Source organism: Lynx rufus, unplaced genomic scaffold (genome assembly GCF_022079265.1).
Source record: "Lynx rufus isolate CCGP_SWC_20201006 ecotype Redwood Valley unplaced genomic scaffold, mLynRuf1.p SCAF_9, whole genome shotgun sequence".
In the NCBI taxonomy this organism is placed as follows: domain Eukaryota; kingdom Metazoa; phylum Chordata; class Mammalia; order Carnivora; family Felidae; genus Lynx; species Lynx rufus.
The window spans coordinates 58701285-58716697 of record NW_025814897.1 but is presented as its reverse complement, the minus strand read 5'-3'; the positions used below and the strand labels follow the sequence as shown (position 1 = coordinate 58716697).

Genomic DNA, 15413 nt, shown 5'->3' with positions numbered 1-15413 from the left:
CCAAGTGGGCAAGAAGTCTTGTAGGAGGTCTTGGGGGAAGCCCACAGTGGGAGATGTGTCTGGAGGCAGGTAAACAAGGTATTGGATTTCTTTTAGAGATGGGGCAATATCAGCTTACTGGGGGGAGGTAGGGAGGGTTAGGTGTTCCCCAGGACTAGCAGAAGGGTGGTCCCACCCAACTGGGGTGCCCAACCTGCTTATCCTAGTGGGGTGGTGGTCTTGTGGAGCAGAGCCCTTTTGTCCCCTCTCACCTTCCCTTGACTAAGGAGGATAGGAGCTGTTTGGTGGGAGGAGGGTGGTATATGTGTTGTGGTGGGGTGTGCGGTATGCAGTATGGAGAGGAGGGCCCTTACCAACCATCTCATATACTTATAAAAACTATTCTGAGCCAGACCCACTCCAAACAACCATAGATACCCAAAAGGAAAAGAGACGTCAGTACCTAAAAGGGGAGTTCAGTGGAACAATAACAGAACCAGACCTGCTCAGGGGTGCTCTGGACATACATGGTGCCCCCAGCCCCCTTCCCAGCTGACCTCACTCTGAGGGGCTCCAATGCCCATGCCTTTGTGGGGGTGATGCCTGGAAACTCTGATTCAGCAGCTATATGTTCCTGTTCCTTCTCTCAGCTTCCTTTCCCCACCCCACTAGCTCCCCTGTTGCCATGGCAACAGGCTTGGATGTAATTAGCCATCTTTAATGAAGCTGCAGCACGCAGTGCCTTAGCATCAAGCCCAGCCCCCTTCTCCGGGGCAGCGGCCTCCTGAACTCTGCCATCTGGGCACCCACATGCCTCTGGATTTCTTGACCTCCAAATGTTGTTCAAACCCTGCCTCCTCCAGGAAGCCCTCCTTGAATACCCCCTATCCCCCAGGCAGAGGTGACTCCCTCTGCTGAGCCCTATGTATTGTCTGGGAGCTCCTGGATGCCAGCCAGAGTGGATTCATCTGTGCAGGGCCTGGTCCTACTCAAGTAAGGGAATGGATGCACCTTACTAACAAGCTATGCACTGCCTCCCAAAAACTCAGAGGAAATGAGGCCCCAGATCATTTAGCTGGAGAGAGGGTCAGAAGGAGGAGGAGGTGCTCTGAGAGAAAGCCAGCTGTGGGTTAACTAGCCAGAGTGATCAAGCAATGGGCCAGAGATGGGCCCTCAAACCACAGTCCTCCTACTAGTGTGGGATTATCTTTGGGACCTGGCTGTTAGATGTGTCCACGGGGTGTGTCCATCCTGTGTGCTCACATCATCACTCAGTCAACTGGTCTGGCTCTTCCAAACCCTCCCCCCATGTGCCCAGCCCTGAGGGGAGGAGAACTGTAAGCCCCACCCTCAGGGAAGTCCATAATCCATCCCATTGGGAGGGTAAGAAGCAGATGGACTCACTGGAATTCTTGGTTCAAACTAGGGGCAGAGGAGGGCTTGGGGCCCTGCTGGAGGACCCTTGTTCCGCCTCCCAGGGGCAGAAGGGGCTCGGCCAGGACATGTGCCCTGAGAGGGGATGTGGTGGCCAGGCAGGCTCTAGGCCTTGAAGGCTCTGTGCTGCCAGTGCACAGATTGCTGGGCCCCGTACAGAGTTTCAGGTCAGGTCAATAGGGTAGTTTGGGGGGGAGTTGAGAATATGCATTTCTAACACATTTCCTGGAGGTACACAGGGCCTGCACTTTGAGAGCCATTGCCATAGAGGGACCAGCAAGGGAGTTGGTGCAGAGCACACACTCATGCTTTCATTCATTCTTTCATTCAACAAACTGGCTTAGGGTTACTCTGGGCCAGGCCTTCATGGGACACAGGAGAGACAGATGGGTTCACCAATTGTTTAGGCAGCACAAACTTAGCAAGCACTTCTCATGTGTCAGGCTCTGCCCCCTAATGTAGCCTCACTGCTCTGGGAGCCCTTGCCAGGTGGGGGTCACACCTGTTTTCTCTTTCTACTCTCTTGGAATTCTCTGTTCTTGTTTTCATTGTTGACTTCTTTGGGATTGTCTGTTGGGGAGTTAAAATTTTAGTTTTGGACATTTTGGACTCCCTGAGGAGGCCAGTGCTGCTGGGTCCATGTCCTGCCCTCTCAGGAGAGGATGAGAAATAATACCCTTGGACGGGGCTGTAGGATGTGGATTCACCTGGTTGAGGGCTAAACAGGGGAAGGTGGCAGGGGGGCCAAGCAGCACAGGAGGCTGCAAGGGCCAGCAAGAGGGGTTGATCCTGTGCCATGGGACTGCCAGGGGAGGTTCGTGAGCAGGGAATTGCAAGGTTTGCCTCCCTGTGATGACTGCTTAGTGTATTAGCCAACATCTATGTGCAGAATGCTGTGGTTCACAAAAGGGACATGGACCCCCGCCCTCAGGGAACCTACAGTCTCCTGGGAGGAGATGGTCATCAATCTAGCAATTGCTCAAATGTGTAATTACAAACTGTGATACCTGGTTAAGAAAAACTGAGAATCTTTGAGAGCACAGAGCAGGTGTACCTGGCCTAATCTGAGGATCAGGGAGGGCTTCCCTGAGGAGGTAACATTTACACTAAGATTAATCTTAAAGGAACAGCAAAAACACTCCTAGAAGAGGGAAAAGGTGTCCGCCAAGGCCCTGAGGCAGGAGAGAGCCTGGTCTGTTTCTAGGAGATAAAACAGAAATGGTTGGGGGCACCTGGGTGGCTCAGTCAGTTGAGTGTCCCATTTTGGCTCAGGTCATGATCTCTCGGTCCATAGGTTCAAGCCCCGCATCAGGTTCTGTGCTGCTAACAGCTAGGAGCCTGTAGCCTGCTTTGGATTCTGTGTCTCCCTCTCTCTCTGCCCCCCCCCCACCCCCACTCATGCATGCATGCTCTCTCTCTCTCTCACAAAAATAAATAATAAACATTAAAAAAAATGGTTGGGGCATATCAAACAAGGCGAGAGAGGGATAGAGGGAACTGCCTTGGGCAATAGGGTCAGAAGATCTCCACTGTGCAGGAAACCCAAGGGAAAGCAGGTTTGGGGGAGGGCATCAGGAGTTTGTTGAGTGTGGGAGACCTCATACACTAAAGGAGTATAAGGTCAGCAGAGCTGAGGCACAGCAGACGGATCCCCAGTCAGCTGCAGGGTGCATGAGAGCCCCTTGGTAGGAGGTGGCAGCTAGTACAAAACAAAGCTCACCCTGCCCCCTCTCCTGATTAAGTGGTTCTGGGATGTGTTCTGACATCACCTTCAATTTGAGGAACAGATCCTGGGGATCATGCTTGGAAACATTCTGAAGCGTCATCTAGCGATGTGGTGGGGGTTGTAAATGTCCAAACCCCTCCTCATGATGGGGGGTGAGGTGAAGGGGGATAGGACTGGAATTCTCTGATACTGTCTCAAATACAGGATTCAGGTCAACTGGGTGGGGTGGGAGTAGGCATGACTCAGTGTCGTCTCTTTCCTTTATGAAGCCCTTAATGCTTTGCCCCTGGATGGGAGAACAATGTCAGTTTCCAGAGATGCGCATCCCTAAATATGTGCGCCTGTTTGTGCTGGATTATAGTTGTGTGAAGACAGAAGCGTGTGCCACTGTGCAGCACTGGGTCGGGTTCATGTGTGTCAGGGTCTGTATGGGACTACGTTGATGTGTGTGCCCTTGGCCTTCACCCAAATGTGTATACACATCAAGGCGGGAGGGCAAGTTTCTATGTACATGGGCTTCTTCTGTGTAGATCCGTGCATGCCCCTGTGTGTGCCTGCGTGGGTACAGGTGTGGACAAAACGTGCATGTCTCAGTGTACTTGCCTTTGTCCACTGGTGTGCGCCGACTTACGTCCTCAGAGGGGGATGGGTCCGCAAAGGGAGGCCGCTGCGTGGGGGAGCGGCGGGGGCGAGGTCGGGCCGCCCGCTGCGTGCTGGGGGAGACTAGGCGGCTCTGAGAGGGTGGGCGGAGCAGGGTGGGCGAGGGCGGGGACTCCCCTCCGCTCCCCTCCCCCGCGCCAGCGGCGCCAAGCGCGCCTGGCTCGCTGGGCGCACTCGCTGAGCAGAGGAGGCAACAGCGCCGCCGCCCGAGTTTTCGCTATCAGATCTACGCTGGAACTGACACCGCGATAGCCGCTGCGGCGGGGCTGAGCCCCCGGAGGGAGTGACGGTGGGAGAGAGGGGGCCCGTCGTCCCCCGCCGCCCCGGCATCTCCGCCCTGGCGGCGGCCCGGCCGCATGCTTCAGATGGTGAAGACCCTGGCCCAGTTCACCATCGCGCTGGAAGATATGCGCGATCTGGGCCCGGCCACCGCCTCCGGGGAGCCCGCCAGGAGCAGCGGTGCTGACGCTGAGGAGCCTGGGGAGGCCCAGGTAGGGGGAGGGGAAGAGACAGCCAGGGACCTGGGTCGAAACCTAGAACTCAGCGGATCTGGGCCTGAGGGAGACATGGGTCCTACTGAGAGCGCAGGACTGGGAACTCGGAACAGGCACACCAGCTGCGTGGCCACGGGCCTGGGGGCTCAGAGACTAGTGATGGGGGCAGGGAGATTGAAGGTATGAGGAGCCATGGCAGGGGTGGTGTGGCTGGCAGAGCGCTGAGGTTTGGTGCCACCAGAATGCAAGCTTGGGATGGCAGAAGGGCTGGCAAACTCAACTGGGGTGAGAGGCCTGTAGCCTGAGATCCAGCCTCAGCAAGGCCTAGTGGTACTTAGTGCCTGATATGGATCAGCCTGTAGGCAGAGACTGTCTCCAGAGGTATCCTGGGTTCACAGGCTCAGGAAGGGAAGGTTTTACCAGCCTCTTTCCTGCAGGCCTGTTGCAGTCCCCAGGTGTATATATGTGCTGGGGGATGGGAAGTTGAGGGTAGCCAATTTTGCTCCCCCCCCTTGCCATTCTCTCCCTGCCACTGGACCCGCTGGGCCTTGGAGGTGTCATGCTGTGGTGTCCCCATTCCTGGCTCAGTGCTCTTCTCCTCCAGGGGACGGGGAGGGAGAGGCTTCCAGGGGCTTTTTCCATGCCTTTGTGTGTTTCGCTGGGCCTGGATTCTGATTATCCTGCTCTTCTGGGCTCCAGTGGGGGCTATGGTTCTGTCCCCCCCCCCCTCCGCTCCCTGTGCTGTGGTGTGTGTGTTTCTCCCCACCACCTCACATCTCTGGGCCGAAGGCCCTGGTTCTCAGCTAGGTGGCTTGGCTGCATTTCTTTTTCGTCTCTTTGCGGAGTGTCTGGCCTTTACAGCTTCTTCTGTGTACGTGTGTCTCTGTCTTCATGCTGTGTATATAGGGTTTTAAGCTTTGGGTCAGCATGTCCCAATCTTACTGGTAGGAGAGGCCCCCCCCCCCCCCCCGTCTTCCTGCTGTATCCCTTTAGCCCCCCCCCATCCTCCCTCCCACTTCAGTGCTCCATATAGTGAAGGTCTAGGGATGGAGCTGTTGAGGGGTGACGGGCTCTGGGGGAGGCTAGTCCTACAGGGCTGTCCCGCCCAGAACAGGTGGGCCCGCTGATCTGGTTGACAGCTGCATTGCCTGTCTCTTGCTTCCCCTGGCTCCCCCACCCCCACATACACTCACACCCGTGTCTGGGCACGTGCAGAAGGGCACTCCATGCAGTGACAGAGAGCTGGCCTTATTTTCTATGCCTCTACCTGACAGCTGAGTGACAAGCCACTGTGCTTTCAAGCAGGGAGGAGGCTGGGAAGGGCGGGTGTTGCAGCGTCAGCCTCCCTGTGTGAGTTACCCCAGCCCTCTGGGCCCATCAGGCCCAGCACCAACCCTGCCTCCCTCAGGAGGCCTCGCTGCCCATGACCCTCACCACTGGGCACAGCAGGGCCAGGTCTAGGGAACCTGAGGGGGGAGGGTGACTGTGCGGCCCAGGGCCGAGCCTGGTCTGGTTCTACTCTAAGGGAACTCCCTGTCCAGCTGGGAATTGAAGACCCAGTGTATGTGGAGAGAGCTACCCTGCTTCCCAGCTCTTTGCTTTCACAGTACTGGGAGGGAGGCTTTATTCCTTCCATTTCATAGAGGAGAATGTGAAAACCCAAGGCAGTTAGATGGCCCAAGGTCACACAGCTAGTAAAGGTATGGCTGGGACCCTGTGTCCCATGGCTAGCCAGTCAGTCTGGGTGAGAACTCTGGGTGCTTGGGCCCTCAGACTGAGCTTGAGATGGCTAAAGAGACTTGGGTCCTCACTCTGTCGGTCAGTGGCTGTGTGACTTTGGGCAAGTCCAGTCACCTCTCTGATTTGACTTCCTCACTTGTAAAGTAGAGATGATGACACCTGTGATGCAGAGCTGTGAGTGTGAGGTGGAAATGAGGTCATATCTGTGAAATGCTGAGATGGCCCTGAGGGACAATGGGAAGATTGGGCATCTGGGCTTTTTCTTGGGGGGCCTTCTGGTCCTTGATGCTCTCCCAAACTCTCCATCCTAAGGTGAGCCCAGCTGATCTTCCCTCCCACTGGAAGCTGCCCAGGTGTTCTAAACGCCTTCAAATCACTGAGGATAGATGATCTGAGGGCTGGAGGCTCTACGGCAGGGCCCAGTGTCTTCTCACCAAACAGAGCCTGCAGCTGGTCGGAATGGAGCAGAGCCAGTCTCCTCCCCTCCCTCAATGGAGAGTCATTCACACCTCCCAACCCTAAGTTCCTAGCACTGGGGTCTACTTTTCTGAGTGTCTTATTGTTGACAGGTTTGGGGAAAGACCTGACCCCAAGTCCCTGGGTCAAAGGGAGAGGGTCAGAGGGAGGAGAGGCATACCATGAGCAGAGGGGTGAGCAGGGGCTGGATCAGGCAAGGCGAACAGGCCTTGGGCTTGGGTCTACTCAGCAAACATAGACCCTGTGCAGAGCAGTGACCAGGGCAGCTCCACTGGTTGAGTCCCTACCATGAGAGGCTCCAGGGATGGGGAGTGGAGGGATACCACAGACATGGACACCTAACCTTCCATTGCCACATGCAAAGAATATACACTCAAACCCAACAAGCCTTGATGGCTGGAGACGGAGACAGGGTCCAGACAGATGTCCTGGCTAAGTTGAGATAAGGCTTGGGGGGAGCGTGGGGAGGGGAGAATAAGCCCCAGAGATCTGGGGCCCAGAGGAGGCCTTGCTCAGAACCACTCCAGGGACTTAGAGGTGACCTGGAGTGGAATCCCTCACCAGGAAGGGAAGCTGTTGGAGCTGGTACCATCTGGGAAGGCTTCCTGGAGGAGTGGGCCAGAGGTATAGGAACTGGTGGCAAGGGACAATAGGTAAGCTGGGTCTCAGGGAATTGAACACAGAGAAAGCATCCTGTGTCTGGCTTCTAGCAAAGCCTTCCCATTGAATAGGGACCGCCCTGTCAGGGATGCACACCCTATCCCTGGAGGTGTGGGTGCAGATTCTGGGCAACCCCTTAGGGACTCTGTACTGTAGATCATCAGATTCTTGGATGGAGGCATTAGTTTCTGGGGCTCCTTTTCCCCATCCTTAAAATGGGAAGAAGAATAACATCTATCTACCTCACAGGGTGGTCAGAAGGATGAAATAATGTATAATGCTTAGAGCAGTGCTTGGTGTGGAGTAGAGCTCAGTTAACCTCTTTTTTACGAAGAGACCTGGGATCTAGCCTTGTCTGAGGGTGGGTGAACCCTACCCCCACCTGGCTGTGTGACCTTTGGCACCGACTTCACCTTTCTGAGCCATCTTTTCTTCATCTGTGGCAGGAGGTCACAGTTGCCATGCTCAGGGGTGGTTTGAAGCCCAACCTAGTAGGGTCTGACCCCACAGCACGGATCCTGAAGGTGGGGTTTTCAGAGTTGGCAGCTGGAGTGGGGGGTAGGCTGGAGGCATCTTCCTTTGCAAATGTGAGAGTTATTGATTGTTTTGGGTCCTTTCCAGGAGCCCAGTGGAAAACCATGAAGTAAACAGTAGATAACCAGGTCTGCCAACAGTCATGGGGGTGGTGGTGAAGGATTGAGGAGCATACTCTGGAAAGGAAGGAGTTTGAGATGCAGGGAGAGGGCCCTCCCTGCACAGGGAGCATCTGAGCAAAGACCTGACAGAGTGGAGGTCTACGGTGATTTGGGGTAACAGCCAACAGTCCTGGATGGTGGGAAGGCAGGCCTTGAAGGCCAGGGAGAGGATGTGGATAGGTTCTCTGGGTCTACGTGACTGCAGGTGGCGGGGTCTGAGGGGAACAAGGCTCTGCTCACCCTCTGTTTTCTGTCCCCCAAGGACATGCGGAAGCACGTGACCATGACCCTGCTGGACACAGAGCAGTCATACGTGGAGTCGCTGCGAACCCTGATGCAGGTGAGGCTTGAGGCTGGTCCAGGCCCCTGAGAGTGGCCATTCTGAGTCTAGGAGGCTGTCAAACATATGGAAACAAACCCACTTTGTGGACAGGGGATGGAGGCTAGAGAAGAGAGGAATGACCCTGGGACACATCACCCTTCCATGGAGATCCCCTCTCATGTGACTGCCCCAGAGGAGGAAGCCCCCCCTCCAGGGCAGGAGAGATCTTAGAGGGGTCTTAATGAGACTAGACCAGGCCACCCCAGGCAGGTGCTCCCTCCTTTTACTGTTCTGCCACCTACCTCTGGCAGCCCTGGTGCCTGAGCTTAGATCTGTGACCCAACCCCAGTGTCCCTCCTTCCATTTTGTTCATTGATCGGGAAAATATTTGTTGAATGGAATAAAATGTTGAGCACCTGTTGTGTGCCAGGTCCTGTTCCAGGTGTAGGCAGCACAGGGGCGAATTAGAGAGACAAGCCACTGCCACAGGAGCTCATAGTCCTGTCGGGGACACAGCTGAGTATATGGTCACTGTGAAAGCATTGAGAGAGCACCTGTGAGGCATGGGGTCAGGGAATTTTCCCTGGAGGAGGTGCTAGCTTCTTCCTGACCTGTCTTCTCAGCAGCAGGAACAGCTTGTGCAGAGTTGAGTAGGAGAGGCCTGCACTTTTGGAGGTCCATGTGGCTGGCACAGAGCACAGAGGGTTGGTCCTATGGTGATGCTGGGGGAGCCAGCAGGGGCCACATGGTAGGGACCTTGCATACCAGGAAGAAGGTTTGGGCTCTACCAGGGGCCCTGGAGAATCAGTGAAGGGCTTTGAGCAGGGGCGGCATATAGCCTGACTCATACTTTACAACATCTTTCTGACTCCTAGGAAGGTGGGCAGTGGAAGAGGAGGCCAAGGCCACTGAAGGTGGGTGGGGGAGGAGAGGCCAGGACCCAGGCAGAGGCAACAGGGAGGGAGAGTTGGGGACAGACATTCAGGAAGTGGAGTGGTCAGGCCAGGCATGGTAAGTGGTTGGTTGTGAGGGGCAAGGTGGGGAAGCCCAGGATGAGACCTGGGCTCCCGGTCTGGGTGACTGAAGCACTATAGGAACTCCACCTGTGAAAGGTGGGGCAAGATGGCAAGTTCAGGTTCAGATGTGGAAAGGCCCTGGAGCCAGGATGCATATGAGGGTCTGAGGCCTAGGACAGAGAACCTGGATCTGAGCTGAAGTAGGGCCTGGTAGGCACTGTTGAGGACAAATTTACTCAAGCCACCTAAGTAGAGTGAGAACAAAGGGTCGAAGGTAGAGCCCTGGAAACATCCAGAGTGTTCATTCATTTACTGCACAAATCCGCAACAAGCATCTTCCGGGTGCAGGTAATGTTCTCTGTGAGGGTTCGGCAGTGAGCATGAGTGATCAGGTCCTGTCTCCTGGACTGACAAACCATATGTGAGGACAAATGAGGGTGCAAAAACGCATGGAAAGTGTGTCTGGAAAAACTGAATATTGTTCATCCAGAAAGAAATTTTGACACACACCACAATCTGGATGAACCTTTGGAACGTTATGCTAAATGAAATAAACCAGTCACAAAAGGGCAAAAACTGTATGATTCCACTTACATGAGGGACCTAGAGTAGTCAAATTCATAGAGAGAGAAACATAGAACAGTGGTTGCCAGGAGCTGGGAGAGAGGAATTGGGGAGTTCATGTTTAATGGGTATATAGTTGTGGTTGGGGAAGAGTAGAAAGTTCTGGAGATGGATGGTGATGATGCTTCCACAACCACATGAATGTATTTAATGTGAGTATACCAAGCTGTACATTTAAAAATGATTAAAATGGGGCGCCTGGGTGGCGCAGTCGGTTAAGCGTCCGACTTCAGCCAGGTCACAATCTCGCGGTCCGTGAGTTCGAGCCCCGCATCAGGCTCTGGGCTGATGGCTCGGAGCCTGGAGCCTGTTTCCGATTCTGTGTCTCCCTCTCTCTCTGCCCCTCCCCCGTTCATGCTCTGTCTCTCTCTGTCCCAAAAATAAATAAATGTTGAAAAAAAAATTAAAAAAAAAATGATTAAAATGGCAAATTTTATGATGTACGTTTTGCCACACAAAAAATACATTGCTTTTATATGTTAAAAAAAAAGTGCACAGAAAGATGAGAACACAGAATGGGGGCCTGCCCTGGTGTCAGAGGCCAGGGAGGGCTTCTCTGAGGTTGGGGTATTTAGCTGAGACCTGAAGGGTAGGTAAGAGCTAAGTAGGGGGAGAGCCCGGAGGGGATCATTCTGGCAGAGGGTACAGCAGGAACAAAGGCCAGGGGGCTGGAAGAAACCCAGAGCGGTTAGCGGTGGACAGGTGGTCACTGTGGCTGCTGCAGAAGAGCTGGGCTTTATTGTAAGCACATGGAAGTCACAGAAGGGACACAACCAGAATGCTATCTTTAAGAGGTTGCCCCTGGCTGCCAGGCGGCCATAGTCACGCAGGAGTCTGGCGGTGGTGGGGGGGTGGGGGGGTGGTCCTTTGTTGTCCTTTAGGTAGGAGCTAAAGGCATTGGGGTCAAGCAGTCCAGAGTTTGAGTCACTTGCTTCCCTGCTGGGTGATGCTAGCCTAATCACTCGCTTCTCTGAGCCTTGGTGTTTTTGTGTACAAAACGTGACTAATCATACCCACGTCCCAGTGCAAAGATTAAAAGGTAATGAGGCTGCTCATGCCTTGTTCACAGACAGGAAGCCGACGGGGCTTGGGTATGCCTCTCTGCCTTCAAATCTCCTGGCCGTGCGCGGAGGCTTGCGGAACCTGCAGGTGGAAGAGCCAAGGGAGGGTAGTTCTGAGGAGGCCAAATTGAGAGTGTTCATGGCCAGGGATGGAGATGGTCAGGAGAGTGTCAGCTGAACCCAAGGACTGTCACTCAAGGCAGCCCTGGTGTGTCGGAAGGAAGGACTGAGGTCCAAACCAGGCCACCAGTGTTCAGACCTGGCACTACCTCTTACCCGGCCATGTGGCCTGGAGCAGGTTACATAACCAGTCTCTGCTTCAGCTTCCTTGTCTGCAGAGTGGGAATAATAATAGTACCTACCTTGAGTGCAGATTACAAGAAAGATGCATGTATAATTTAGCATACTGCCTGGCAAATCTGTGTGTGTACATGTGAGTGTGTGTGTATAAAATCACATTTAATCCTTGCATTAGCGTTGTGAGGTAGATATCATAACTCCCTCTTCATAGGAGGAAATGAAGGCTCAGAGAGGTTAAGAAACCTGCCCAGGGTCATCCGTCTCTTAAGTGGTATTCTAGTCCATTTGGGCTGCTAGAACAAAAATTCCGTAGACTGAGTGGCTTAAACAAATACAGATTCAGTTTTCAAAGTTTTGGAGGCTGGGAAGTCCAAGATCAAGGTGCTAGCAGATTTGGTGTCTGGTGAGGACCTGCTTCTTGGTTCATAGTCATAGATGGCCATCTTTTCACTGTGTCCTCCATGGTGAAAGGGCCAAGGGAGCTCTCTGGGGCCTCTTTTATAAGGGCACAAATACCATTCATGAGGGCTTCACCCACATGACCTGCTCACCTCCCAAAGACCCCACCTCCAAATACCAGCTCGTTGGGGATTAGCTTTGAGCCTAAGGATTTCTGTGGGACACCAACAAGTAGTGATGTTAAGAGCTGACATGCATTGAGTGCTTAATATGTGCACTTTACATAACTTAAATCATATAAATCTCTATAACCTTCATTTTACAGAGGATGAACTTGAGACACAGAGAAGTATAGTAATTGTTCAAGGTCAGAGAGCCAGGAAGTGCCATAGCCTGGGTTGAATCCCTGACACCCTGACTGTAGGGCGCTTTCTCTCACCAGCTAGTCTGCACTGCCTGAGCATAGGTGGTATTCAATTCAAACTGAGATTGGACTCCACAGCCCTAGTGTTCTCTCGCAGTGACCACTGCCCCCCAAATTGATTGGTATTGTTCCTGCAGGTCAGGGGCCTCTTTTTTCTTTTCTTTTCTTTTCTTTTCTTTTCTTTTCTTTTCTTTTCTTTTCTTTTCTTTTTTGTAATTGAAGTATAGTTGACACACTATGTGACATAAGTTTCGGGTATAGGCCAGGAGTTTAAAATGAAGGAGTTAAACACCAAGGGTAATAGCCAGAAGGAGATGGGATTTGAACCCAAGTCTTAAGATTAAATCTTTCTTCAGTGTCACCCTCACCCTTTGAGTCTTTCTTTAACCCCCAAATTCCCAGCTAACAAACCCCACTTTCCCTGACCCAGCCCCCTTCTCGCAGCACTCCTGCCCCTATCTTGTTTCCCTCACAATACTAACTGCCTTCTGACATCCTGTGTAATAATTTTGTTATTTATGGTGCTTCTTTTCTGCCTCCCTCCACTGAAGTGTTAGCTCCACAAGCACAGGGACTTTTGTCTGCCCTCAGGGCTGTCTGGTGCTTAGAAGTCCAGACACTCAGTAGTTGCTCAGCAAGTATGTGATGAGTGGGTGCAGGTGTTGGCTCCTAGGAGCATCTGTATCAGTTTATTCTTTCCTCCCACCGTGTGCCTGCTTCTGTGTGGGGCACTAGGATCCGGACATGAGCGGCTTAGCTCCTCTCCTTGTGGGGCAACAGCCCCTGCCACAGAGAAGGCCCTGGCTCAGACTGGCCTAGGAGCTGTAAGAGGGAGGCAGCCTGCCTGCCTCCTCACCATCACCTCCCGACCTTTTAAGAATGCTCAACCAGGGGGCACCTGGGTGGCTCAGTCAGTTAGGCGGCTGACTTCAGCTCAGGTCATGATCTCGCGGTCTGTGGGTTCAAGCCCCACGTCAGGCTCTGTGCTGACAGCTCGGAGCCTGGAGCCTGCTTCAGATTCTGTGTCTCCCTCTCTCTCTGCCCCTCCCCTGCTCATGCTCTCTCTCTGTCCCTCAATAATAAATAAATGTTAAAAAAAAATTAAAAAAAAAAAGAATGCCCAACCAGACTAGAGGATTCTGTTGAGCTTTAGTTTTTCAGGGCTGTTTTATAAAATAAGCCAGTTTTTCTTAATGTTTAATATAAATTTTACTGCAACATTGCATTACTTCTTCAAGCATCCTCAGTTCTTTGGTTTGTAGTGATAGTTTGGGCCAGTAGAGGGCGACGTCTCCATGAGCACGCCTGCTGCTAAGCAGGGCTGTGCATTCTCAGGAAATACCACTGATTTGAGGTGAAAAATAGTTTTAATCAGACTGACTGGTAGATCTGAAAACTATGAGAACGTGCTCAGATAGTGGCACTAAAGGCCTCCCATGCCCCTCCTTGCTTCATTTTCCCGGCAGCACTTCTCGTTTTTGACTTTCTACATGTAATTGATTCTAAGATGCATCCTTCACCTTTTAACATCTCTGAAATCCAAGTTCATCCTATAATAGATGGCATATAATAATTGGCAGAAATTCCTTAAAGAGTTTATGAAATGTGGTTTATTTTTGTTTATTTCTTTTATTTGTGTGTTTGATCTGACTAGATTGTAAGCTCTGTTAGGGCAGGGAATTTGGTCTTCCTTGTTCACTGCTGTCTCCCAGTTCTTAGAACGGTGCCTGGCACATAGTGAGTGCTCAATAAAATATTTGCTGAGTTGGTGTGTGGGGGTCTCCCAGGAGCCCAGTCTTCTTGCTTTCCTCACTCCAAGCTCTGTTTGTTCATGCATCCAGCTAACTTTCCTGAGCCTACTTACCCCCATCTTATGTCAGGCCCTGGGCTGCACAGTGAGGGGCATGGGGATAGGTCTTCCTGTCTTCCTCCTAGAGCTCTGAGTCTAATGAGGAAGATCCAGGAGGCATGGCCACTGAGTTATAGACCCAGGAGATTTCCTTTGCACCTGTACTGGTGGGTTGGGCTATCATCCCTCTGAGGGTACTTGTACTGACCCTGTGGGTCCCCCAGGGCTACATGCAGCCACTAAAGCAGCCAGAGAACTCCTTGCTGTGTGACCCGTCGCTGGTGGACGAGATCTTCGACCAGATCCCTGAGCTCCTGGAGCACCATGAGCAGTTCCTAGAGCAGGTGCGGCACTGTGTGCAGACCTGGCATGCCCAGCAGAAGGTGGGAGACCTGCTTGTCCAGTCGGTGAGTGGCCCTGCTACCCATGCGGCAGTGCTCACAAGCTTGGGCCCTTCCTGGAAGGGGCTGCTGCTGCCATGGACCCCTCACCCACACCCACTCCATCTGAACACTGACCCTGATCCCAAATCCAATACCAGAACTTGAGCAGACACTGGCACTGACTGCAGCCTCCGGGTTGACCTGAATGTAGACACTGCCCAACCCCAGAGCTTGGCTGGACTCTGGCATGGACCCCAACCCCATCCAGATACTGATTCTGATCCTGGACCCAACTCTGGTTACAGCACCTGAATTGGTGCTGACACTGATTCAGACCTCCAGTGGATGCTGATATTGACCTCAACCCTTACTGTAACTAGCCCTTTTTTCCATCAGGCATTTTAATAGGAATAGCTAACTACTTGGCACCTGGGTGCTAGCCATTATTCTAAATATGTTATAGGGGGCTCCTGGCTGGTTCAGTCGGTAGAGCATGGGACTCTCGATCTCAGGGTCATAAGTTTGAGCCCCACATTGGGCATAGAGCCTACTTAAAAATAAAAGTTTAAATATGTTATGTATATCCATAAGTGTAAGAGAAAGGTGCAGTTATTCCCTCGAGTTCAAAGTTGACTCTGTGGCATAGATAAAAGTGACCAATCAAAGTCACAGTTAGTAAGTGGTGGAAGATTCAACTTCAGGAAATATGGCTCCAGCGTCCACACTCTACCCCACCCTGTGCTCCCTTTCACCACAAGCAGACTTCTGCCTGGGAGCTTTTCAGAATCCTACAACAGTGACTGGGACCTTAGAAAAGGTACTAGCTTCAAAATTCAAAAAGAACTGTAAAAGCAAAGCTGATAGGCACACCCGGGTGGCTCAGTTGGTAAAGCATCCAGCCCTAAATTTCGGCTCAGGTCATGATGTCACGGTTCTTCAGTTTGAATCCCAATGTAGGATTCTCTCTCTGCCCCTCCCCCCCCGGCTTACTCTCTCTCTCTCTCTCTCAAAATAAATAAATAAACTTAGAAAAAAGTAAAACTAATAAACATTTAATTCAATGTCTATAAAACCATAACATGCCATTTTCTTTCATTGTTAAATTTAGTATTCATTTATACGAACTTACATTTGAAAAAACTTAAGTTACATTTTGTTATTTTGCCAGAA

At 52.3% G+C, this 15413-nt stretch overlaps 1 protein-coding gene across 1 annotated transcript in view; it reads left to right on the top strand.

Moving 5' to 3' along the window:
• Window positions 1-15413, top strand: part of ARHGEF17 (Rho guanine nucleotide exchange factor 17) — a 58183-nt gene that overhangs the window by 29918 nt on the left and 12852 nt on the right. Inside the window, exons 2-3 of the mRNA XM_047071489.1 lie at window positions 8128-8205; window positions 14085-14267. Coding sequence (XP_046927445.1) covers window positions 8128-8205; window positions 14085-14267 — 261 coding nt within the window. The remainder of the gene's footprint in view (window positions 1-8127; window positions 8206-14084; window positions 14268-15413) is intronic.